This window comes from Chelonia mydas, chromosome 2 (genome assembly GCF_015237465.2).
Source record: "Chelonia mydas isolate rCheMyd1 chromosome 2, rCheMyd1.pri.v2, whole genome shotgun sequence".
Lineage (NCBI taxonomy): Eukaryota > Metazoa > Chordata > Testudines > Cheloniidae > Chelonia > Chelonia mydas.
Genome location: NC_057850.1, coordinates 246,410,537 through 246,435,705, shown reverse-complemented (window position 1 = coordinate 246,435,705; position 25,169 = coordinate 246,410,537). Strand labels below are relative to the sequence as shown.

The 25,169-nt window shown below is 43.4% G+C and overlaps 1 protein-coding gene across 27 annotated transcripts in view; it reads right to left on the bottom strand.

The window, feature by feature from the left end:
* KMT2C (lysine methyltransferase 2C) overlaps nucleotides 1–25,169 on the bottom strand; it is a 327,313-nt gene that overhangs the window by 31,979 nt on the left and 270,165 nt on the right. For all 27 annotated transcript variants that reach the window (XM_043541583.1, XM_043541577.1, XM_043541582.1 and 24 more), the window contains 11 exons: nucleotides 21,897–22,035; nucleotides 21,424–21,638; nucleotides 21,189–21,262; nucleotides 19,644–19,826; nucleotides 17,112–18,989; nucleotides 13,432–13,757; nucleotides 10,694–12,498; nucleotides 9,836–9,947; nucleotides 7,051–7,129; nucleotides 6,868–6,931; nucleotides 157–389 (listed from right to left, as the gene is read on the bottom strand). In XM_043541583.1, coding sequence (XP_043397518.1) covers nucleotides 157–389; nucleotides 6,868–6,931; nucleotides 7,051–7,129; nucleotides 9,836–9,947; nucleotides 10,694–12,498; nucleotides 13,432–13,757; nucleotides 17,112–18,989; nucleotides 19,644–19,826; nucleotides 21,189–21,262; nucleotides 21,424–21,638; nucleotides 21,897–22,035 — 5,108 coding nt within the window. The remainder of the gene's footprint in view (nucleotides 1–156; nucleotides 390–6,867; nucleotides 6,932–7,050; nucleotides 7,130–9,835; nucleotides 9,948–10,693; nucleotides 12,499–13,431; nucleotides 13,758–17,111; nucleotides 18,990–19,643; nucleotides 19,827–21,188; nucleotides 21,263–21,423; nucleotides 21,639–21,896; nucleotides 22,036–25,169) is intronic.

The following is a 25,169-nucleotide window of genomic DNA, read 5'->3' as shown; positions in this document are numbered from 1 at the left end:
AATCTTGCAATTAATCACGATTAATTTTTTAAATCATTTGACAGCCCTAGTTACAATACATATCTAGTGGATTTAAAGGAACAAGTAATCTTACAGTGTTTACACTTTAATATTAAACAGAAAAGATTCTGTCCTGTTTCCCCCCCCAATTGTTACCTGTTCTAGCTGTTTTTGGACCATACTCTGCTGCTCAGTAACATGCTTAAGCTGTTCTGCATCTTCTTCTGGGAATTCACGGCCAGCTTTTTTGGCAGTGCGCTGTTTTGCTGACAGCGCTTTTTTTGATTTTCTGTGTGCTCCAATTTGCTCTTCAAGGTATTTCTGTTGCATTTGAAGAAGTTGTTGTGTTTCTTGTAGCCATTCTTCATATTGCTTTCTTTGTGAATCATCTGGGGTGGGGGAGGGAATACAAGGAAAGTAACCATTAATATTATACTAAGGACTCTTGTTTTAAATGGAGGAGTTATTTATTGTGGCTTTCAGATTTTCTACGTGCAGCACAAAATTTAAAACAACAGTATCCATCAAAAATGCACAAAAAGAAATAGAACTTCTAAAAAGGCTTTCAAATCCCAAACAATATCTAAGCCCCACCAAGTCCCCCAAAAACAAACTCTATGCCATCATTCCATTTATCTCCCAATCAGCCCCCAACACAGGGGAAGCATAGGAGCCCAGGTGAATCTTGTACCATGATTTGGTCATGACCAAATTTGGGCTCTAGTGGATCCAGAAGGGAAATGAAAACCCTTACTTTGCTACCAGCCCCCTCCTGTTTAAACTAAACTTAAGAATTTCAAATGATCGTAACACATGGGGAGAGGCAGTCTCTCAAACAGATAGGATACAAAGCATGTATGGCATACTAGGGTAAAAACACCACCTTACCACAACTGAAATAGCCAGTTGAAATCACAGACCACAGGAGTAATAAGAGCAAAGGGATCGAAAAAAATTGTTACTTACCTTTCGTAACTGTTGGTTTTTGAGATGTGTTGCTCATGCCCATTCCATTCTAGATGTGCACAGTTATCTGAGATTTTTGCCTTAGCGGTATCCGTAGGGCCAGCTGTGGCGCCCCCTTGAGTGCCATGCTCATGCGTTGGTACATCAGGTGCTGCCGGCCCTACGCCCTCTCAGCTCCTTCTTGCTGGCAACTCTGACAGAAGGGTAGGAGGGCGGGTAATGGAATGGACATGAGCTACACATCTTGAAGAACAACAGTTATGAAAGGTGGGTAACCAATTTTTCTTCTTCAAGTGCTTGCTCATGTTGATTCCATTCTAGGTGACTCACAAGCAGTATCAATGGAAGTGGGCTCAGAGTTCACGGTTTTGCAGCTTGCAGCACTGCTCTGCCAAAGGCAACGTCGTCTCGAGCTTGCTGGGTAAGCACATAATGAGATGCGAACATGTGGACAGACAACCAGGTAGTGGCCCTACAGATCTCTTGGATTGGTACCTGTGCCAGGAAGGCTGCTGACGACACTTGTGCCCTAGTCAAGTGTGCAGTCATGATCGCCAGCAGAGGCACTTTCACCAGCTCATAGCAGTAGCAGATACAGGCCGTGATCCAGGACAAAATCCTCTTAGCAGACACTGGGCGACCTTTCATTCTGTCTGCCACGGCAACGAACAACTGCACTGACTTACGGAATGGCTTTGTTCTATCTACGTAGAAGGCCGGTGCCCTCCTGACGTCCTGGATGGAAGGATGTGTAGCCTGAGCTCCTCATCTGACGCACAAGGCTTTGGAAAGAAGATGGGTAAGTATATATCCAGGCTAGTATGAAACTGGGAAATGACCTTGCGCAGAAACGCTGGGTGAGGTCGCAGCTGGACTTTATCCTTGTAGAAGACTGTATAGGGCGGCTCCGAAGTGAGTGCCCTAATCTTGGACACCTTGCGGGCTGACGTTATTGTGATCAGGAACGAAACCTTCCAGGAGAGAAGCAGGAGACAGCAGGAAGCCAGAGGCTCAAAGGGAGGCTCCGTGAGCCTCAACAGCACGAGATTCAGGTTCCGAGGGGGACAGGATCCCAGACGTGCAGGTAGAGATGCTCCAGACCTTTCAAAAGCCCTGCTGTTGGGTCGTGAGTGAAGATCAACCTGTGTTGGAACGGAGGATGGAAAGCCGAGATAGTGATCAGGTCGACCTTGATTGATGACAGGGACAAATCTTGGAGTTTGAGGTGCAGCAGATAATCCAGTACCTTCTGCAGTGGGGCCTGCACGGCCCGAATACCTCATTCCGGGGCCCAGCACGTGAACCTTTTCCATTTGGCCACATAAGTCACTCTGGTGGAGGGTTTCCTGCTCCCCAGAAAAATCTACTGAACATGGGCCGAGCATGCCCATTCGTCCACGCTTAGACATGCAGTAGCCAAGCCATCAAGTGCAGCGCCGCCAGGTTCGGGTGTAAAAGGCTTCCATGGTTCTGGGACAGCAGATCCGGCCAGAGGGGTAGCTGCAATGCTGCTTAGCTCCTAGGCGGAGGTGTGGCCAGGCAGCTCTGCACACAGCCTCAGCCTGCAGGCACCACTCCCGCAGTTCCCACTGGCTGTGGTTCCCAGCCAATGGGAGCTGTGAAGCCAGCACTCTGGGCGGAGGCTGTGCGCAGAGTTGCCTGGCCACACCTCTGCCTAGAAGTTGAGGGAGGGGGATGTTGCTGCTTCCGGGGAGCCCCCCAGAGCCCACCTCACCCCATCCCGTGCTCCTGCTCCCTCCCCCACACAAACTTTGCTGCAGGGCGGGAGGTGGCAGTGGCCCGAGACGGCCCCAGCAGCAGCTGGTGCATCTGGCGCAGGGGCTGCCTGAGCTGCCCCTGAGCCAGGCACACCAGCCGCTGCAGAAGTCATGGAGGTCAGGTAAAGTCATGGAATCCACGACCTCCGTGACAAACTCACAGCCTTAACTATAAACAACTATTTCCAAGGTCCTAAGGCTTGAAGTCAGAAGATATGAAACCGCTAGCCCTTGCTATGCAAGGAAAGGCATTCCAACTAACCACCATGGGCGGTAAGAAGGAACTGAGAGGGCGCAGGGCCAGCAGTGCCTGATATACTGACACCTAAGCGCGGCACTCAAGGGGTCAGCTACAGCTGGCCCTATGGATCCCGCTAAGGCAAAAATCTCTGATGACCGTGCACATGGGCGCGCTCCCACCTAGAATGGAATCGACCTGAGCAATCACTTGAAGAAGAATATAAAGTTATGCCCATTAATGTAACAAATCACCTCATCTCTGACCACAGATAGTGTTTAAAATTGTATTCAGTGAGAAGGGAATCTCTTTATATTTTTTTTTTACATAAGACCACTAGGAAATGGAAGAAATATAAGAAATCACTGAGAAAAATTAGACTGCATGAGATATTTGTAATCTCAAGCATCTACAGAATTATTAATTAAAATAAAAACTGTTTTGAAGAACTACTGAAGTCACTGCAATAAGATCAACTTAAAATGGGTCTCAGTGTTATTTATTTATTTTAGGAGAGTTTTTTGTTGTCTTTTATGTACAATGCATATTTCTCCAGTTCTCAGTCAAGGGCCTTCAGTCCCAAAGAGCTTTTTACTACAGAAATTGCCCTTTTTGGCAGATAACTGGGTATTACTCTTCTCAGAGCTCGTAAATGTAGTTTGGCTATCAGGATCACTACAGAGTAACCCCAAGGCTCCTTCACCCGTCTCCTGGGGGCAAAGCACGCTACAGTAGATTCTGCTTACTAGCAACCCAGATATTAACATCGGGCTAATAGCAACATTTTGCCAGGAGCTAATCCCATCCCGTTTACTTTAATGTTAATGGCCTCTGGATATTGACAATGGCATGCCTCTTATTACAAACATTTTTTTGGAACAAAGGCTCCAAACACAGGCGGTTTGTAAAGCTGCAGCCAGGGAAGGAAGGGCTGGGACAGGCCTTCCTTGGCTGCAGCCACACGAACTTACCTGTGCCCAGTGCTCAGCACAACCCAGAGCTTCCTTCTGGGGCTGCAGCCTTGAAAACCTGCCAGTGCACAGGGTCTACATAGGAAGTGAGGGGCTGCAGACTGGGAGGGGAGGCTATGGGCGGGCACTAGCAGGGAGTGGGGCTGCAGCCTTGATGCTAGAATTATGTGGTACCTTTCCCTGTGCTCTCTGGGCTGCACCCTAGTGGGGGCTGCACCTAGAGAAGGAAGAGCTGGGATGTGAGGAGCTTCGACCCCCTGGAAGCACAGGGAGAGGTACCATGCAGCTCTGTGGGCCCCCAAGGCCTCTGCTCAGAGTAAGAGGCCCTGGCATCTGGGCTGGAACCTCCCTCCCTGCTGCTGCCCTGCCTGCAGGCAGGTTTGTGGGGCTGCAGCCAGGGAAGGAAGCACTGGGATGTGTCCACCCTGGCTGCAGCCCTGCAAACTTGCCTTCTGCTTATTGACAAATGCTGTATAATGGCAACTTTTTTTTGCTGGCAAATGAGGGATTGCTAATAAGCAGAATCTACTGTACTTCCAATAATATTCTCAGCTGCTTTCAATCTAGGATTGGGGAGAAGGAGGCCAGGTCTGGGAACAGTACCAGTTTTCTCATATGATAGAACATAAGAAATGCCATACTGGGTCAGACCAAGGGTCCATCTAGCCCAGTATCCTGTCTTCCGACAGTGGTCAATGGCAAGTGCCCCAGAGGGAATGAACAGAGCAGGTAATCATCAAGTGATCCATCCCCTGTCACCCATTCCCAGCTTCTGGCAAACAGTGGCTAGGGACACCCTCCCTGCCCATCCTGCCTAATAGCCATTGATGGACCTATCCCTCCATGAATTTAGTTCTTTTTTGAACCCTGTTATAGTGCTGGCCTTCACATCATCATCTGACAAGGAGTTCCACAGGTTGACTGTGCGTTGTGTGAAAAAATACTTCCTTTTGTTTGTTTTAGTCCTGCTTCCTATTAATTTCATTTGGTGGCACCTAGTTTTTGTGTTATGAGAAGGAGTAAATAACACTTCCTTATTTACTTTCTCCACACCAGTCAGGATTTTATAGAGCTCTATCATATCCCCCCTTAGTCATCTCTTTTCCAAGCTAAAAAGTCCCAGTCTTATTAATCTCTCCTCATATGGAAGTCACTCCATACCCCTAATAATTTTTGTTGCCCTTTTCTGAACCTTTTCCAAGTCCAATCTGTCTTTTTGAGATGGGGCAACCACATCTGCATGCAGTATTCAAGATGTGGGCATACCATGGATTTATATAGAGGCAATATGATATTTTCCTGTTTTATTATTTATCCCTTACTTAATGATTCCCAACATTCTGTTCACTTGGATGTGTTCAGATCTCTTTCTTGAGTGGTAACAGCAATTCAGACGCCATCATTTTATATGTATAGTTGGGATTACATTTTCCAATGTGCATTACTTTGAATTTCATCTGCCATTTGTTGCCCAGTCACCCAGTTTTTTTGCCTGGTCACCCAGAAGTGAGTCAATAGATACAGTAAACAGAAAAACAGGGACAGAACTCCATTATAAACATGTTTTGCAGATATCCTTATGATGTACAATGGTTTCGGCACAAACAGGTCTTCCCTTGTGCTCCAATACCCACCTTATTCTACCTTAGTTGTCACTGCACTACACGCACTTGCAGAATCTAGTGTATCTATTGATTCAATTCTTACAGCTATTCATATTCTCAACGGATACCTTGATTCCTTCAATGCTAGATTAGATTCTCTGTCTAATAATATTGCCCAAAGTGACAACTGAGTGGAAATGTTAGAGAATATCTTTGTGGATGCGGAGAAAAGATGTTTGGCTCAGGAAAGTGAGATTGAACATACTGAAATATTAACATGTCCTCGTTAAGGGTAACTGCTTGTTGCATCAAAAAAAAAAAACAGGAGGGTGGGATTTTCAAAAGGGCTCAATATTGGCCCAGATCTGGTCTCATTAACATTCAGCATTGATTTAACTATATTGAAAATCCCTCCCAGAAAGTCTAGAAAACTCGAGTAAAGTTTCTAACTGCATTTTGTGCATTGGGCCTCCAATATCTGGAGGGGGGAATCTAGCTACTTCTGTTTTGTTGTTATTAAATACTTGGGGAGATTTTTTACAGACACAAAAACTTCTTAGGATATGTAAAAAAATGTTCAGTATTTAAATCTACAGTTAAATCTCTCTCATGATAGAATGTAAGGGCTACAGTTGTTGGGGGCGGGGCAGGAGGAAATGAAATATTAGGTGTATCAACTAAAATAGATACACGTTTCCAAGTATTTCTAAAAACACCAATTCTGGATGACTAAAATTGCTCTCTCTTTAGGTAGAAGTTCCTGCAGTTAGTTTTTCTGGTTTTCTGACAAGCTTTGCTTAACTAAATTCCAAAAATCTTTTTTCTTTTTGACTGATGATGCAAAAACCTTTTTCATTTTTAAATTAAAAATAACTTGTTATTTTGGATAACTATTCCAATAGAGATCCAGCAGTCATTATTAGATTTTTGAGATAGCTGACTATAGTTTAATATATAATTAATTACTATTCTTTTGCCATTGGAAAATACTAATTACTCTATATGATTAATACTATCAGATTCCTATTTGTATAAATTTCCATCTTTTCTCACGATGTTTTGAGGATTTTTTTAGATAAAATGTTAATATGAAATGTTGATATTGTTTTAATGTTTTAAGAGTTTGTATTTTGTTATGAATTAATATCATAATTATGAAATGATAAATTTTAAGTAAGCCAGAGAATTAGTGGAGCTAGGAAAATATTTTTTGGCAATCAAGTATTCATGTGTGACATTTCCCTTTAAAAAAGAAACTGCAATATGAAACCCCAGGTTCATATACAAGAAATTATAAGGTTTATACTTACTGACAAAACCAGGACCAAAATTCGGAGGATTAGGCCTAGAAATCTGAGGTGTCAAACTTCCATCCTAAAAATCAGTAAAATGTATAGGCAAAGTGACTAAATCACAATTCCTTTTAAGAAGAAAATAAAATATTCATCATTTATAAACACTTCTGCTGTAACTGTCATATTAAGTTATGTTACCTGTGTAATTGGTTGCTGCATAAGATTCTGGCCTTCACTAGTCTGCGTTCCTGACATTGGCTGACCCATAAAGGGAAACCTATTGATACATAAAGATCAGCTATAACAGACTTTTAAAACCAGTGAGCACTTTAGTACAGATGCATTGTTTCAAATTATTTTGATCTAAAATAAAACGTCCAAACCTTTTAGAGACATTTGTTAGAACTACTACATCCTAATTACTTGCCAGATTTTGAAAATGATATTTCTTATTCCACCCTTGTAACACTTTGTCTTAAGTTCAACCTCTTGTGCCTTATAATTCACAAAGGCATTAACTAAAAATGGCTTATGTTGCCTAATACCAGGAGCTACCTGGAGTTTCCTAATAGTGATGATTCATAAGGACAGCTGAATACATACAGATCACTGGAGAAGTCTCTGTGCTTGAATTTTAAATGCTATGTGATGGAAAAAGTAGGATTCAATGTGCTTAGAGACCACAGTATAAATACCTGCACAAATTAGGGTAAACAGCATTTTGGGCATTATAGTTTTTTAAAAGGCCCTGCTGCTAAACTGGGACACTGTAACTCCAGGGAGCAACAACAAATGGAACCCCAAAGAGCTTAACCACAATGACAAGACAGAAGGAGATGGAATTTGTCATGGGGCTGTGTCCTAGATCATGGCGTCTGAATATCACAATCAATTCCTTTTATTGCATTTAGAAACAAAGAGGAAGCCAGTGCTCACAGTTATCCTGCCACTGAGGATGGGTGTCACTATAATCTGCACTAGCACAAGTTTCTAAGTGCTCTTCTAGGGCAGTGGTTTTCGAATTTTTTTTCTGGGGACCCAGTTGAAGAAAATTATTGATGCCCGTGACCCAACAGAGCTGGGGATGAGGGGTTTGGGGTGTGGGAGGAGCTCAGGGCTGGGGCAGAGGGTTGGGGGTGAGGGCTATGGGGTGGGGCCGGGAATGAGGGGTTCAGGGTGTGGGAGCAAGCTCTGGGCTGGGGTAGGGGGTTGGGGTGTGGAAGGGGGTTACGGCTCTGGGCTGGGGGTGCAGGCTATGGGGTGGAGCCAGGGATGAGGGGTTTGGGGTGCAGGAAAGGCTTCTGGGTTTAGGGCGGCTCAGGGCTAGGGCAAGCGGTTGGGGTGCGGGAGGGAGTCAGGGTTCTGGGCTGGGGATGAGGGGTGTGCGGTGCAGGAGGCGCTCTGGTTTTGGGGAGGCTCAGGGCTGGGGCAGGGGGTTGTGGTGTGGGAGGGAGTCAGGGCTCTGGGCTGGGGATGAGGGGTTTGGGGTGCAGGAGGGGCTCTGGTTTTGGGGAGGCTCAGGGCTGGGGCAGGGGGTTGGGGATGCAGGCTCTGTGGGGGGGGCTGGGGATGAGGAGTTTGGGGTTCAAGAAGTGGTTTCAGGTTTGGGGGGGGGGCTCAGGGTTGTGGCAGGAGATTGGGGCGCGGGGTTGGGGTATGGACTTACCTCTGGCAGTTCCTGGTCAGCGACGCAGCCGGGATGCACCACGGACCGTACTGTGGCCTGGAAGTGGCCAGCTGCATGTCTGGCTCCTAGGAAGAGGTGCTCAAGCGGCTCCGCACAACTCTTGCCTGCAGGCCCACCCCCCCCAGTTCCCATTGGCCAGCAACTGGCCAATGGGAGTGCGGAGCCAGTGCTCAGGGCGGCGGCAGTGTGCGGAGCCTTGTGGCCCCCCTGCCTAGAAGCCGGACCTGCTGCTGGCCGCTTCCGGGGCACAGTGCAGTGTCGGAAAAGGTAGGCACTAGCCTGCCTTAGCTGGGCAGCACCGTCAACGGGACTTTTAACGGCAGTGCTGACCAGAGCAAGGCGACCCAGCGCCTTACATGCTGCGATCCAGTAGTGGGTTGTGACCCACGCTTTAAAAAACACTGTTCTAGGGTAGCTGCAAATAGTCACAGTTGCAGTAATGTAGCTTAGAAGTGGCAAGGGCATGGACCACCATGGTGAAGTCTTCATTACTAACAGTCCAGCTTTATTACACTATAGAGTACAGACTTATGAGGGAAGTGCTGGAAGCTCTATTGCTTGGACCATTTAAAATTAGTCTAGATAAAAGCACTAGGAATTTTATGACAGTAATAACAATAAAATAATTAAATCTTGAATAGCAATTTTGATTCATAGATCTTTACTATGCAGAAGAAAAATGCTGCTTTCCCTTTACTGTTTTAGTAGCTTATGGTTAAAACACTACTGTACTGTATTTGCTTTTTTTTTTTTTGGTCTGAGCTGCTACATGATTGCACACTTCTGGTTCCAAATGCAGTGTGTGGTTGACCGGAGAGTTCGTAATTCTGATGTTCATAACTCTGAGGTTCTACTGTATATATCATCACACATTTTAGAGATGAGGAAACTCAGGTAGAAAGACATGAAGTGGCTTGCCCAAAGTCTTACAATAGGTCAGTGGTAGAGCTGAAAATGGAACCCAGGTCTTCTGATTCCAGTCCAGTAGGGAGCAATGCTATATTGCCATAGAGTATGAGCTAAATGATAACACGGGCTTTTTCCCACATCTTACTACTATGATTCGCTGTGATGGTCTATAATTTGCTGATGCTGAAAATGAGTTTTCAGACTCCAGAGGGACAACGTGGGTGAGCTCATATCTTTTATTGGACCAACTTCTGTTGGTGAGAGACACAAGCTTTCAAGACACACAGAGCTCTTCTTCAGGTCTATTGATGCTGGTGGCTAAAAATTATAATACTTTGGGTCACTTTTACTTTTTTACTTTAAACAATAGTGTCATCTTTTGCCTACCTGTTCATAACCATTGGTGGCATCCCCATATTGCTCTGTGCCATTACTTTATTGATACCTTTAAGAGCTACCATTTTTGCTTTCATTATGGGATCAGTGATTGCATCAAAATCTATGAAACAAAAATAGTAAAGAATTACATAGCTGAACATTTTGATTTTACTGAACTACCAACATAATGAATATTTCCAGTATTGGCACATGTACTAATCCCTTTGAATTTAAAGCAACTGTATTACAATCATTTAACCATGCGTACTGCAAATTAATTTTTTTCTTCACTTTATAACTAGGGATTAACATGCAGGTTTCTATATTCTGTAAGAAACTTGCACTTCTGCAAGCATCTCAGGAATAGGATTGACAGTGCTATTATAGCAAATGGAATAACTTTCATTGCTACAGTGAGCCAAGAAACGCAAAAGAAGGGATATTAGTTCGAGAGAGGCTGGAACAGGAGACATGGCTAGAAGGCGAATCTGTTAAATTACAATCACCACCAAGTTAATGGAGGTATTTGAGAGGGCTGCCTTAGTCACCATGAACAGTGACATGGAGAAGGAATTTACTGCTATTATGAAATAGAATTTATATATATAAAAAAATCAGGAAAAGGAGTCCGACTTGTGCACTTAGTAGACATTATTGATATTGATACATCAGTGACCGCTAGTCAGAAAGCTCCAGTTGTGTTTAGACTCCTGTACCACACATTGACGCAGTATGTTTTTTAGCATTTTCGTATTACATTACTAGCCGTGGATTAAAAATACCTGTTTTATACATCTAAATAATATAAATTGATATGGTATTTGTCTAGTGAACTAACCAGCATGAAAAAAGATATCACATACATACCAATATTGGGGAAAAATGGCTCTGAACGCTGACGAATCATGGCTTGCATCTGTCGCTGCTGCTGCTGCTCCTGCCTTTCCTGATCCAAAAGATCCTGCAGAAGAAGGGGCTGCTCCTCTAGCAAAAGAGGTCTCTCACGATTTTGCTGCTGGGCTAGAGTCTGAGGGAGCATTATCTGCTGCGGACCAGATATGCCACTGGGACCAGGGCGGTTTGCCAAAGCCACGGCTTGATTACCAGGTTGTCCTGTCCCAAAGCTGTGATTAGTTGACTGACCTTGGATAAATCCTGCATTTACTGTTGCCCCTTGAGAGAAGCTATGGTTTATTCGTGGAACCACGGTCAGACTCGAATTTAAAGTGTTTTCCAAGATTTGTCCAGCAGGTGTCATTAGTGTTTGTGAAACACCCGATACGTGATTTGTTTGTGTTGCTGGCAAAGACTGAGGTGAAGAGCCTAATGTCCTTATGTCCGAGTTATCTGAACTCTCATTGGCCAGCAGACTTGAAAGGACTGGTGTGGATCCAGAAATACTGCAAGAACTTATAACACCCTGAGCAGGCAGCTGAGCAGCATTTGAACTAGACACAGTTGCTTCCTGATGCGCAGTAATAGTTTTGTCAGGTAATTCTGGATTATTAGGCTGCACAGGAGCTTTTTCTCCATCATTTAACTTTGTTTCAGCAGCAAGCTGAGGGCCTGCAGATTCCACATGTCCATCATTTTTTTCATTTTCAGACTTCGTTTCCTCTAATGAGTTTGGAGAAAGCACTTCTGTTTTAATCTCACTATCCATAGAAGATTTCTTCTGCGGAGAAAGAGCATCAGCAGGGACTGAAGTTTTATCACTTTGTTCTTTCTGTTTTGGTTCTTCTGTCTTGCTCTGGATATCTAATTTGTCATCTATAGGAACACTAAGATCCAATTCCTCATTAAACATACTTTTTTTATCCTCCAGATCAAGTTCTGGGTCTGTGTATGCAATTATGTCAAATTCCCCTGATCTCAGAAGGTCATCAAGGTGAGGATCATTGGTTTCTAGATTATCTAAAGTGTCCAATTCATCTCCTTTCCCATCCTCTGGATCTAGATTTAGATTTTCAAGATCCTCATCATCTAAGTCCTTGACTTCAACCCCATCCAGGTCTTTGACATCTAAGTCTTTTACAGAGGGATCATCAGGATCAAGCTTCTCTTCTAATCCAGTTGGCTGGTTGGGAATCTGTAGATTCCCAGGTGTCTCAGTGGGTGCAGATGTAGGCAAAGGAGTCCCTGAAAAAGCATCATTAACCGGGGGATGACTTAAAGAACGCATGACAAGCACGGGCGGATGGTCACGATTATCCTGCTGAGATTGAGGCAAATGCTCCAAATTTGTAGACATCTGTAACTGGTTAGTTAGACCTTGAGGATTACGTCTCACTGGATCTATGTGTCTTGGACCCTGAAAGTCCTGCCTAGGTATAAATCCTGTATGCCGCTGATGCTGGGGTGCTGTCTCTATAACATTAGCAGCAGATGAATTAAAGGGGAGTCTTGGTCTGCCATCAGGGGCTCTGTGCCGTAATTCAATGAATGCTTGCCCCAGTATATTGTGTTGCTGAACCTGAATACCCTGTGGTGGAAAATGCTGAGACAGTCCAGCTGGACTATTCATATGTGTGTTGTTCAACGGCCTCGGCATATCTATAGACAAAGATCTTCTCAGCTGTGGTGGAACTCCAGCGCGTTGCATTTGTTGTTGAGGCCCAAGAAAACGTTCTTGACCTGTTGGTGGACCATGTCCACCTCCTGGAAACCCAAATCTGAAATCAAAGATTTATTAAAGAATTAGTTCTCTTGATTCATTTGGCCCACCTGATCTGGCATATTTCAGAAAACAACTAATTGCTTAAATATTTTACATATTATGTTCTTTAGTACATTTAAATAAATATTTTATTTTGACCAATCTCAAACTTAAGTGAGCTTTCTGAACAGAATGAAAAAATATAACTAAAATAACTGCATTCATTATGTTTAAACAAACAACTTGTGCTGTACCAACCCCTCAACCCAAATAATCTTGGATAAAAATGCTTCTTACAGCAAAAACTATCTTGCTAGACATTCCATATTTTAATTGAACTCAGTAAGCGTAAAAGAAAACTGGGGGACCAACCCCCCCCCCCCAATATTTCAGTATTGATATTTATTTCACATCTTGGCACTACTTAAAAAAATAATGACACAGAATACAAGTCGTTTCTTGATTGTGTATACTTTACACAAGGACAATAATATTTTCATTGACACCATATTCATAAATCAAAACTAAAGTTGGATTAAATAATTTTCTCTATAAATGTCTAAAAATGCAGTTTTGTGGGCCTTGTATACACAGGTGGCATAATGCAAGGAAAAAAATTCCCATCCTTCATCTCCCCCGAACTGCCAAAAAACCAACAATGTATTACTAAGTTTTAATTGCTGAACAATTTCCAGTAACACACACAATCAACTAGCGTAAAAATATAGGCTGCAATAACCTCAGATGCTTACATGCATACTTAACTTTATATATTTACTTCAAAGTGATTACACATGTGCTTAAAGCTAAACATGTGTATAAGTGGTTACAGGATTGGGGCTGCGGTAGGCAAATTACGTCAGTGTTGCACAGGCCATTTTACAGGAAATCCTTATAACAGTTTAGAACTCTCTTAAATACTTATATTTTAAGAAATCAAAAATCATACCTAAGACCATGAGGCCTCATTCCCATGGCAGTCATATCTCCTGGAAATTGGGGTCTATTAAACTGCCCATCAGCAGGAAATGGTCCACGTTGATCTTTTGGGAACACTGCAAACCTTGGACCACCTGGAGGGATGATGGATGCTCTAATATTCCCAGGGTAGGGAGGAGGAGGTCGGTTAAAAATCTGATTTAGATTTTCTTGCTGCCAGTGTTGATGCGGAGCTGCATGGGGAGGCGTGGCTGGATCCTGTAGTGCTTTTTCCTGACGGATAGCATTCTTCTTCTGCTGCTGTTGCTGCAGAATAATTTCACGCAATTTCTGGCGCTGGATTAAAAAATATATTATGTTCACTACTGAAATAAATCTACTTTCAAAATGTTATAATCTATTGGGTAAAGTCCCCCAGAGCCAAGAATCTTGTATAAACAGAACAATCTTTCCTCCCACTCACTAAAAATGCCCCCCCTATAATTCCCTTGCAAACTAATCAAAAACCAGATGACATGATTCAGGGAATTGGTAAGAGGCTAGTGAGATCTTTCACCTCAAGGCCCCCTATTCACCAAGGGTCTGTTGATAAATTGTTTAGTAAATTGCTTGATCACACTTTAGTTCATTATGAAATATATTCAAGAGACCAAACAACCAATACCAGTCAGTTTTATTGCTCAAAGTCAATAACAGTATAGTACAGAAAGAAAGGCTCAATATGAGACCAGTTTCTAGAAAGCTTTCTCATGCAGTGTTGTTAAATTCACCTTACAAAGAAGATGCTTCCAAAGTTACAATGCTAAAGTTATTCTTTTTATACTCATCCTGTTTGCATGTAAAAAGGTACTCTGTGAATCATCTGAAACTAGATTTAGCCAATCAGCTTTCTATTTTGTTTTTCTGATCCCATGGTATACCCCCAATCTCTTTGTTCTGAATACAGGCATTCCAGGTACCAAAGGGCATGAAGGCACCTCTTAGGTGTATACCAGGGTAGAACAATCATTTATCTTGTCCTTTTCCTTTGGGACATTACAGGACTGGTGTGAGAGAATAACTCCTTATCTGTTGTTATGGTAAAACACCCATATGTCTAGATCCTGACAGTTTTCCTATCTACTTAAGCCAAAGTTTACTTCAACTAATGCAAGGTGTTATGGGATACTTGACAGAGGTGAACAGAATAGTGGGGAGTGGATAATACATTCAGTTAACATAAGAACCCACACTTACATTAATACTATGCCTAACGTATATGTCTTGGTTAACAGGACAGATCACTAATGTTAGCACAAGGAGCTGTCATTTATACTTTTGTGCCCCAATGGTGCCCTTGCGCAATAAGGAAAGGTGAATTCTGAAGGAGGTCAGGTGATCAGAAATTTAGCTAGGGAAAACAACTTTTGGTCTAACAGCAGTGGCAGACGCTACCCTGGCCAGGCCCCCTTCCTGGCCAGCACTGTCAATTTTTAGGCTGCATTAGGCTCCTAGAGTTCCTTCACACAAAAGGAGATTAAAGCTCCACAACTCTAACCTCAGCCTCAGCCCCATCCCCATCCCAAGGTGGACTTTCTGCCTTCTGATTTTTCCCAGAATCTACACTAGCATAATCCCAGAAGGAATGTGGTCCAGGACAGCAGTGATCAAGAGACCTTACTGTCTAATACTTATTTGCTATTTGGTGGTTTATGTGACATGTTTTGGTGTTCTTGGTCCAGTTCCTAATAGTCAGGTGGACATATTGCAGAAATCACCAACATAATTGACGTCAGCATTCTCAAACAGAGAAAGGACGAATTTGCATGGAAACCAATCTACCCCATAACCTCTAGCAAAAGTCCCTCCAAGTAATCATGGAGGCACACTTGTAGAGGACTGTGTGTGAACTCAAACAGCCAAAAACCCTAATGTACCTAGCCTGTGGATAAACAATTTAGACTGTTACAATATTAGTGACTTTTTCTTTACTCTTCCTTCAAAACCAGGATACATTAATTCTATTAAACGCCTCACAGGTCTGTCCAACTGTTCAAGTTCTTGAAGGTAAAGAAAACTTTTAATCTGTAACATTTAGAAATCTCAAAAAATGACACAAAATAGTTTTTATCTTCATTCGAATGTCACAATTTTAAGGTCCAATAGTCTGAGATGTGTCAAGGCCAGAAATAATCACATTATGTCAGAGGTGGCAAATACTCTATGCAGAATGCTAAATTACATTTTCAGTCATGGTCAGAGGGCCAGGGCTACATAGTTAGGTTCATTCAACGGATCCTCAATCCACACTGTATCTCCTTCTGATGATGCTGAGAAGTTTGCTAACAAAACTGTGGGTAGAAGGCCCTGTGGTAGCAACTGTGATTTAGTTACAGTAGAACCTCAGAGCTATGGATGCCTCGGGAATGGAGATTTTTCATAACTCTGAAATGTTCCGTAACTCTGAACAAGATGTTACGGACTTCAGCCAGAGGGTGGTTGGGGCTGCAGCCGCGCGGGTATGTGTGTGTGTGTGTGGTCGGGTCATGGCCCCAGGTCGGGACTCAGGGTTTCTGCCCCGCGGGAGCACTATGGCTCAGGGCTTTAGACCTGGGGGGAGCACTGGGGTTCAGGGTGTCAGCCCTGCAGCTCTGTTTCCGACTTTGCCCTGTAGGGGGCGCTGAGGCTCAGGGCTTCTGCAGTTTCCACGATATGCTATGCATCCGATGAAGTGAGCTGTAGCTCACGAAAGCTCATGCTCAAATAAACTGGTTAGTCTCTAAGGTGCCACAAGTACTCCTTTTCTTTTTACGAACACAGACTAACACGGCTGTTACTCTGAAACCTGTCTTATTCAGCATCCATCTGTGGGGGGGAAAAACTAAACAGAGCACTTTTGAGATCACATCTATTTCTGACACTTATTTGGTCATTTGCATGAGTAACTGCTCAGTTTCAACTTATACTAGCACGCCTACATTTTCTGAAAACCTGGTACGTAAAGTGTAATAATTAAGCTTCAGATTTAACACACTTCTAAATGGCAGCAGTTTGCATCTCACTTGGGGTCTGATCCGACACCACTCAAATCAATGGGAGTTGTGCCATTGACATCAATGAGTGTAGGATCAAACTCTTAGGCTATGTCCACACTGCAAATTAAGGTGTAACAGTTGCATGGGTAGGTATGTGCTAGCTTTAATCTATCTTATGTAGGTAACAATAGCAGTAAAGATGTGTGGCATGGCCTAGCCACCCCAGAACAACCCTTTTAGGGGCCCTAGGTACATACTTGGGTTGCTAGCCAACGCTGAAGTCTGTGTTGCCACACCTTCATTACTACTGTTACCACCACTAGCTAGATCAAATTTAGCATCAGTATGCCTATTCATGCTACAATATTACCTTTATTTATGGTGTAGAAATACCTTTAGAGCGGCTGCTTCAGACTAGATGGCACTATCTTAGTCAAAATTGAGAAAATTTTCTTCATAAACATAAGAATTAGAAGCTTACGCCTTAAAAATATTGAAAACTTGCATTCTGCATATTCTGATTTTGTCAAAAGGGGCAGGGAAACATGTCAAGTGGCCAAGGGCTGGCCAATGGGCTTTGTGTTTCACACCCCCACTTTATAACAATGTAAAAGGGGAGATTCCTCTAATTGTGACATTTTAATAGCAGAAACATTAAATTGTATACTGAGCTCACCTGTCTTAGTTTCTCTGTGTCTGCCTGAGACATGTTCATGGTATTCTGTGTATCTGTTACTCCTGTAGTTGGTGTTGGGCCAGAAGCTTGTGAGACTGTGGAAAACTGCTGCCCTTGAGAGCTCATTGGAGAATTTGCAGATGCATTAAAGTTGCCCTCAGATCCAGACCTTTGTTGGTCAGCTTCATGGGCATGCTGACTAGTTCCAAAAGTTTCTGGTTGAGGTCTTGGAGTCATTGGAGGCTGATCGTAAGGATCATGTGCTGGGGCTGCTGGAGCATGGCTAAATGATTCTGTTACAGTAGGTCCTACTGGTCTTGGAGTTTGAGAACATGGATCTGATGGTCTTACAAAAGTGCCCTGCAGAGTAGTTCCTCTGTTTTGGGATGTCTGCAGGAAAGGATCTCGATTTGGCATTAGTCCTGGTCTTCCCGTGGGTCTGTTAAAATTCTCTGGAATCCCTGGCCTTGGAGTTGCTGGTGGCTGAGAATAAGGGTCATTAATAACTGGCCTTGGTGTTCCAGGAGGTTGGGCGTATGGATCAGAATGTCTCTGATTTGCTGGAGACTGAACAAATAAATCTGCTGGCTGTGTAGGTCTTGGCGTGGGTGGTTGCTGCATATATGGATCAACAGTGGTGGGTCGAGGTGTTCCTGGAGGTTGGGAATAAGGGTCAGCAGATGGCCGAGGAGTACCTGGAGATTGGGAATAAGGGTCCTGAGAGGTTGGCCTTGAAATGGGTCCAGACTGAGAGAAAGAGTCACTCTGCTGTCGCATTACCCGGGGTGGATGGGCAAAAGGCTCCTTTATTGCAGGGTGAGGAGTCAGAGGAGGCTGGCTATATGGATCATTAGACTGATTGTGGGAAAAGCTATCCACTGGCCTTGGTGTCAAAACAGGCCTTTCATAGGGATCAACAGCAATGCGTCTTGGTGTTGGTGGCATTGATCCATAAGGATCTTGTGGGGACTGTGGTGGGCGCATTGGAGTTTTAAAGGGTCCAGGGCTGCCATCAACAACGGGAGTAGGAGTCAGTGGTGGTCGTGCATATGGATCAGCAGGAGTTATTCTTTGTCTTTGAAATATATCTGTTCTAGGCGCTGGTTTAGTGAATGTGTCATTGCTTCCAGTTGTTAAAGGAACTTTCCCCGACTGTTCCATAATTATGGGAGATCTTGGTACCCCCAAAGGTTTGGGGAACTGATCTGCTGCCATTACAGGTCTGGGTGTATCTGGTGGTTTTGCATAGGGGTCATTGCTAACTGGAGATGAAGAACATGAATCTCTGACTGGTGAAGGCCTGTTTCCTGCTGGTTCACCTACTTGAATGGGCCTGGATACAGATGATGGTGGAGGACAGGTATCCACTGGTGTAATGGTATTTCTTCTAACAAAGTTTTGGTTAACAGGTGGTGGCCTAGGTGTTCCCACCATTTTAGCATATGGATCCATTGGAGAGGGCGGTCTAGAGTTTGTAGTACTTGGAGGAAACATCTGTTGTGATTGAGGTTGAGGCGTCTGTGACTGAGCAAGAGGATCCTGTACTGGCATTCTAGCTGAGGTTGGGGGTGGAGGTGGAGCTTGTGGTTTGAGGAACACATCATCTGAGGATACTGAAGTAGGGGTACCAGGTAGTTGTTGTTTTGTAAATAGGTCTTTGTGGAATGTCTGTTGAGCAGGGGACATATTTCCATTGCCAGTCTGAGGCGTTAAGGGGCTCTGTATCCCACTGCTAGGTGTGTCTGAGCCAGACTGGTTCAGAAGCTGTTGTGAACTGAACTGTTGTTGTTGTTGCTGCTGTTGCTGCTCATTTTTCACTTGCTCAAGTTTTTGTGTGGCTTCAATTTTGGCTTGCTGCTTACTTTTCTGACGCATTTGCTGATTTAAGATGGGAAGAGAAAAGGTTACATTTATTAGTCCAGGGAACATAAGCAAGGGCATTTTGATGACTGAGCATCAATGAATTAGCATCTTTAGAGACATATGAGATCAGTTAAGAATAATTTAAAAGCTTAAGTACAGTGGGGGCAGAATGCCTGGTCATTTATGAAACTAAATTACATTGGCATGCTCCCCACTGACCAACTGGGGAAAAGTATTTCCCAGACTCCCAGAGGAATAAAGCCGCCTGCCAACCTTTCATACTGAAGAAGTGATGCAGCCTCATTGACAAGAGGTAAAGGGCTTTGGAGAAACAGAAAACTGCCAGTCTCATTTAAAATGAGAGTCCCCAGGGTGAGGGCCTTTTCTGTGACATATGACAGAAAAGGGCATATGCCATTGCTATTGGCTGGCCCCACAGAAATAAAGATAATTAATTATGTTAAGAATCAACTAAAATGGAAAAAATAAGTCACAAATATTTTTATATACCTTTTCTACTTATGACAAAAATCTTCACTCTATGCAGAGTGCATGTTATGAATTTATATTTCCTTCCTTGGGTAGATTAAAATTGATTTTAATCCATTAAGCACAGCAACTGCCAATAAAAAAAAATCTCACAATAATAAACGACCAAATATAACACACCTGTCTGAATTTCCACTCCTGCTCATGTTCCGATTCCCTCTGCTTTAAAGGATCTTTAAAGAGGTCTGAGTCGATTCGAGAGCTATGATCAATGCTATCCTGTTGCTGCTGCCTTTTCATGGAGTCATTTGACATCTGCACTTTATTGATGCGCAGAGCAGCTCTATTATCTCTGGCTTTTTGCTGAGGAAAAAATAAAAATACAAGTAATTTTTCTTGTTTTCTTTTGATAAGTGTAACTACTGCATCTACCCATTCTTCCTACAAAATCTACAACCAAATTATTTATGTGGTCTGATTTAATCGCACACGATCAAGAACAAACTAGGTTACTCTCTTGTAACCAGAGCTACTAACTGCAAGTTTATAGTCTTGACAAAGCTGCAGTGTGGGATTTGTATATGTCAAACCATGTGGGGGCAAAAGAATCATTAAAAATAGAGGCTTTAAATGTAGGTTAGGAGATTCTGTTTACATGCAGCACAGGGATAAAGAAATTCAAATATATCAATACACACATCAAATCTCATATTTGTGTGGTCCAAGATCTGAAGAAAACAGGTGGCTCACAGGTAAGATGAATCAACAGAGGTTCATTTGGACTCATTTGGAGAACTTCAGTTACAGGAGAATCATATGCACTAGTGGGACTACATTAAACAGCCTCTATGCATCTCACTCTGAGCCAGGCTAACAGTACAAGCATAGGATTAAGGACAAAGAAAAATTGGATTGCACAACAACAACTCTTAAGATAAGCATTTTCAAGCAATACTGGAGCTTTTAAACTTTTAATGGCTGCTTCAGGGAGTCGCTTCTGGCTGACATTTTGAATCTGGCTTCTTCTGAGCATCAAATCCTGACAGTTGCTTTTTCAGATTTATGTTACAGTTCTCAAATGGATATTGCACCTTGCAGAAATGAACCTTTTAAAGATTTTAAAAAGCAGTCAAGGATGACAGCCTCAAAGCCATAATGGCAGCTGAACTAATGCCTGCAGCTTCTTACAAAATCCTCAAATTGGTATGACATTTTTGCTCCCTTTTTAAAGTGATGGGATGGTACATATTAAAAAGTGATAAGGTAAAGAAAGCTACAGTAAGAGCAGGAAAGCTGGCTTTTGAGCTTCAGTCACTTGGTAGTTTTAATTATCTTATTCAGAATGAAAGCTGTTAGAGGTGGGGACTGTGGTTTCTTCTATGTTGGTACAGTGTTAATCACATCCGTAGTCCATGAATAATAACCATCAGCAGACATTTGGACTGTAAGCTCTTTGGGGAAGAGTATCTCTCTTACTACGCGTATGTACAACACCTAGCATACTGATCTCGGCTGGGGCCTCTAGGTAATATAAATAAATAAATGGACGTAGTTTATATTAAGACTGAATGGCTGAGAAAATAGCTTTAGAAACAAGTTCTAAAATTACAGAGGTTTACAACTGCATTTTCTGGAACCAGTGAACTTTTAGTAGTTTTAAAACCAAACACCCTGCAGATTAAATGTCTCCCAAAGTGTACAAATGCTAGTTTTAGTTATTTTTACCACATATGGTGCTCTTTCTTGTGAGCTTGCTTTTCTCCACAGTTTAGCAATCTGCTTCACTCTTGTAGTCCAGTCTGCAACAAAAACCAATATATTGTTCTAGTTTGCAGGATTTTGATGATTTTATAGTTCAGACAATTTTTAGAAGTAGAAACAGTTAATCCTTTGGTGAAGAAAGGTGCATAATAGAACTGTTATAAAATTTGTGCCCCTATACAATAAATCATTCACTTACCTGGGAATTCTTCCTTTAGGTTGGGGAAGTTGATATTTGTGTACAGAACAGGTGCTACTGTTGCCATTTCACCTAGTGCTTCTTCTTTTTCCCACTTCAGAGTGCTTCTTTGAGCATTGGACATTGTATCCCCTTCTCCTTCCATAGCGGGAGCAGATGGTGTCCATGAACTGTTAGGATCATTTACTATTGGATTAAATGCTGGGTTCTTATCCCTGACAAATCAAGACAGATGTTTAATTTTCCTCTCAATATAATATGAAAATTTATTTTGTAAACACTCTGTTAACTACTCCAGCAGTTAGTATCATGTCTTTTGTAAAGATTTAAAAGAGCAAAAATGTTTTAAAATGTATTTAATGTCTCTGTCAAATAATAAACATTTAAAGTGTGCAGTGGCAAGTAATGCTTCACAGATACCACTCAAGCTAGGCTCACTGTTGAGTAATTCCACATTCTTCAGCTTGACTTACCTGGTATCACTGTACGGTGGTTGTGTAATAGGAGAGAAAGTGCCTAGTCCACCTCCAGGAGCCAAAGGTGTATGAGGGAGATGGGGGGTAAGTCCAATCAGGCCATTCATAAGTGGCACTCTTGAAAACACACTTTCCCCTGGAAGGCAAAAGTTGAAATGATCAATGTAAAGAATGAGTGTTTGAAGGCTTTCAAGGTGTTCAAGACAAACTTCGGTGAGGAACAGGCCTTTAGTCTAATGAGAAACTACTTATTTGTACATTCTATGTTGCTCGCCATGAATACATTTATGCTGTAAATTAGAAGGTTTCTAACCCTCAGAGGAGTGAGACTCTAGTACAACTTCCAATAGCAGTAGTAGAAGGAAACAGCCTAACTAGTTTTAAACTGGAGCTTGATAAAATGATTTGACAGGATTAAATGATGGGACTGTCTGTGATAGGAGGGGACTCGACTCGATGACCCAGGAGGTCCCTTCCAGTCATACGTTCCTATGTGCCAACCTTAACCTTTTGGAGAGGATTTACGAACATATATCATTCTCCACCACTATAAACTTTACTGAGTCCTTTGTACATGTAAATGTTTCTTATGATTTTGGCAAATCAAAGGATTCTCTGAGAATTTCCCAACTTAACTAATTTTATATCTCAGGCTAGACTGTGTTATATTATTCCATCTTACATATATGTATCTTTTGGGGTGGGGAAATAGAAGAGCAACTTTGAGCATTTATTTTTACTTAGTTAGTGATCTGAATATCTGTTAATACTGCTTGGTTATATATTATTAAATACTTGGAAATGAATTAATGGAAAATAACCTAAAATTCACCAAAAGATGCACACAACTCTTCTATATATGGGTGCACAGCAGGCCCCAAATCCTTTGTTATTTGGGCATATTTTTCTTTTACTACTGGCAACTGTGTATCCATGGGGCCTACAACCAGCAGCTAGGATCTCCTGCTTCTACAACAGAGGTAACTGGTGGTTGTTCAGATATGAGGGTAAGGAACACAGTGGGGACCCAGTCCTTATTGGGACCTAGGGGTGCTGCTGTAATAGATAACAATAATAAAAGCTAAACCCCTTCAGCTGTAATGTAGCAACTGAGATTGTCTGGTTGGCAACCGGCAAAGACTAGAACATGACACACAGACAGCTCTACAGAACCCCAGGCTGCCAACCATTGTGATATTTCTAGCCTTCAAAGTTCTCCCCTAAAGGAGACATAGCAAATATTATGAATTGGTGTTTCAACAACAGCTATTGTTATTTTCTGATCTCTCAGATTACAGCCAGACAAAGAAGTTACTCATCTTGTGTCCCCCTATGGGTGCTCCACTATAGGTGTGTCTGCATCCCTGCGCTGCTGATCGGAGAACTTCAGTAGCAATGTCCATTGGGCCCTCAAATGCACAGTCTCCTTGTGCTGCACCATGAGGATAGAAAGCCGCGTGGGCTAACTGTCCTCAATTCCTTCTCTACCGCAGAATCATAGCGCGAACTCCAAAGTAGGGGAGGAGGGAGATATAGTGGAGCAGCCACAGCGACACACATCTCGAAGAACCATCGTTACTGCACAAGGTGAGTAATTTCTTCTTCTTTGAATAGTGTCCCTATGGGTGCTCCACTGTGGGCGAATCCAAGCAGTACCCCCCTTGGAGGGCTGGGACTTTGTGGTCGGTTTAATCACAGATTATAGTACTGTGAAGCCAAAAATGACATCAGAGGCAGAGTCCCTAGTGATTGCATAATGTTCTGTGAAAGTGTGGACTGCCGCTCTGCAGATCTCTGAGATGGGGACATTCTTAAAGACGACGACAGATGATGAGATAGATCTTTTGGACTGTGTATGGATCGTTCATGTTATAAATCTGGTAGCACTGTCTGATGGAGGTAGATGAAGCATAGAGGATGTCGATAAGCTGGTGGTGCGTATCTTTAACCTTTTCCAATGGTATGAGGAGCGTTTCCACGACCCTCTTCGCCAGCTCTTGGAACAAGTGGAAGTCATCCACCATGGAAGGTGGTGACAGCACGACTGCTTCATCCAGCAAAAGAGGATATGGCCTTGGGTGTGACCTCCTCCTCTGTGTCCACCTCTTGCTCCTCCACTTCTTGGGGTTCTGAGGCCTGTGATGCTGTAGCCGAGGGAGCATGACTGGGAGACTCTTGGACAATGCTCAGTGCCCTCGAAGTAGGCTGCACTGCACAGGGGCCCCAGAATGACCACTGCGGTGGCACAGGGCCTGATGGAGGTGCTCCTGGGTGACAGTACCCAAGATGGTGGCAGTGCCATCTGGTGGTATATTCCTGGACCCTGTCGATAGTGGGTCCCATATGGAGCTCAGGAGGAGTATGGAGAAACCCTTTCCAGCTCGCTGTACGATCCATCACTGGACATCAGAGGGGCATAGCATGATTGTGGGGAAACACCCCTTGGTCAGCCATGACTTGGTGCTGTGATCTCAGCACCGAGGGGCAGAGAGTCAGGAGTTTCCAACATAGCGGGGTCACTGACCTGATGGAATTCTGCTGGTACTGGGCATCCTGGTGTCAGTGGTAATGCTGGGGGAGATGGGGACCTTGTCCATACTGATCTCTCCGGTGCTGGATGGGCGATACCGATGACAGCTCATGTACCAGGAGCATCTTAGGGTGTTTGCCCTTGACTCTAGGTACCAAAGATTCGGTGCCCATGTCCAAAGGGTCCGTGGGCCTAACAATGGTACCGGACACCGAGGATCACCATGAGGTGTGGGTGCTAGATGATCTTGGTGTCAGCGGTGCCCAAGATACTGAATGAGATGGTGACTGCTTTCGGCTATTCCTGGGCTCGCTGAGGGGACTCCTTGCTCTCTTTTCCGACTTGTGAGAGGAGTCCCCGGACCGTTTCTTCAACCCACTATCCTCTGAAGTCGAAGGTTATGGGGAAGAGTCATGCCCGCCGGAGGGTGGGGGTCAGAGAGCAGCCTCCATAAAGCTGATTTTCTGGCAGAGCTCCCTGTCCTTGTGGGATCTCGGTCAGAGCTGCTGCAGAGGGAACATTTTTGTTGGATGCGGCTCTCGCCGAGGCAGCGAATGCACTGGGAGTGCTTGTCCGTGACTGGGATCGCCTCGCTGCAAGTGCAACACTTCTTGAAGCCTGGAGAGCCTTGTCCAAGGGGTCCCCCACCACTGAGGGTCTACACAAGAACAAAGCCTTTTCTTTCTTCTTCTTTTTTTTAAAGGCACAGCCAAATAAAAGTCAAAAGGAGGCTAAAGGGT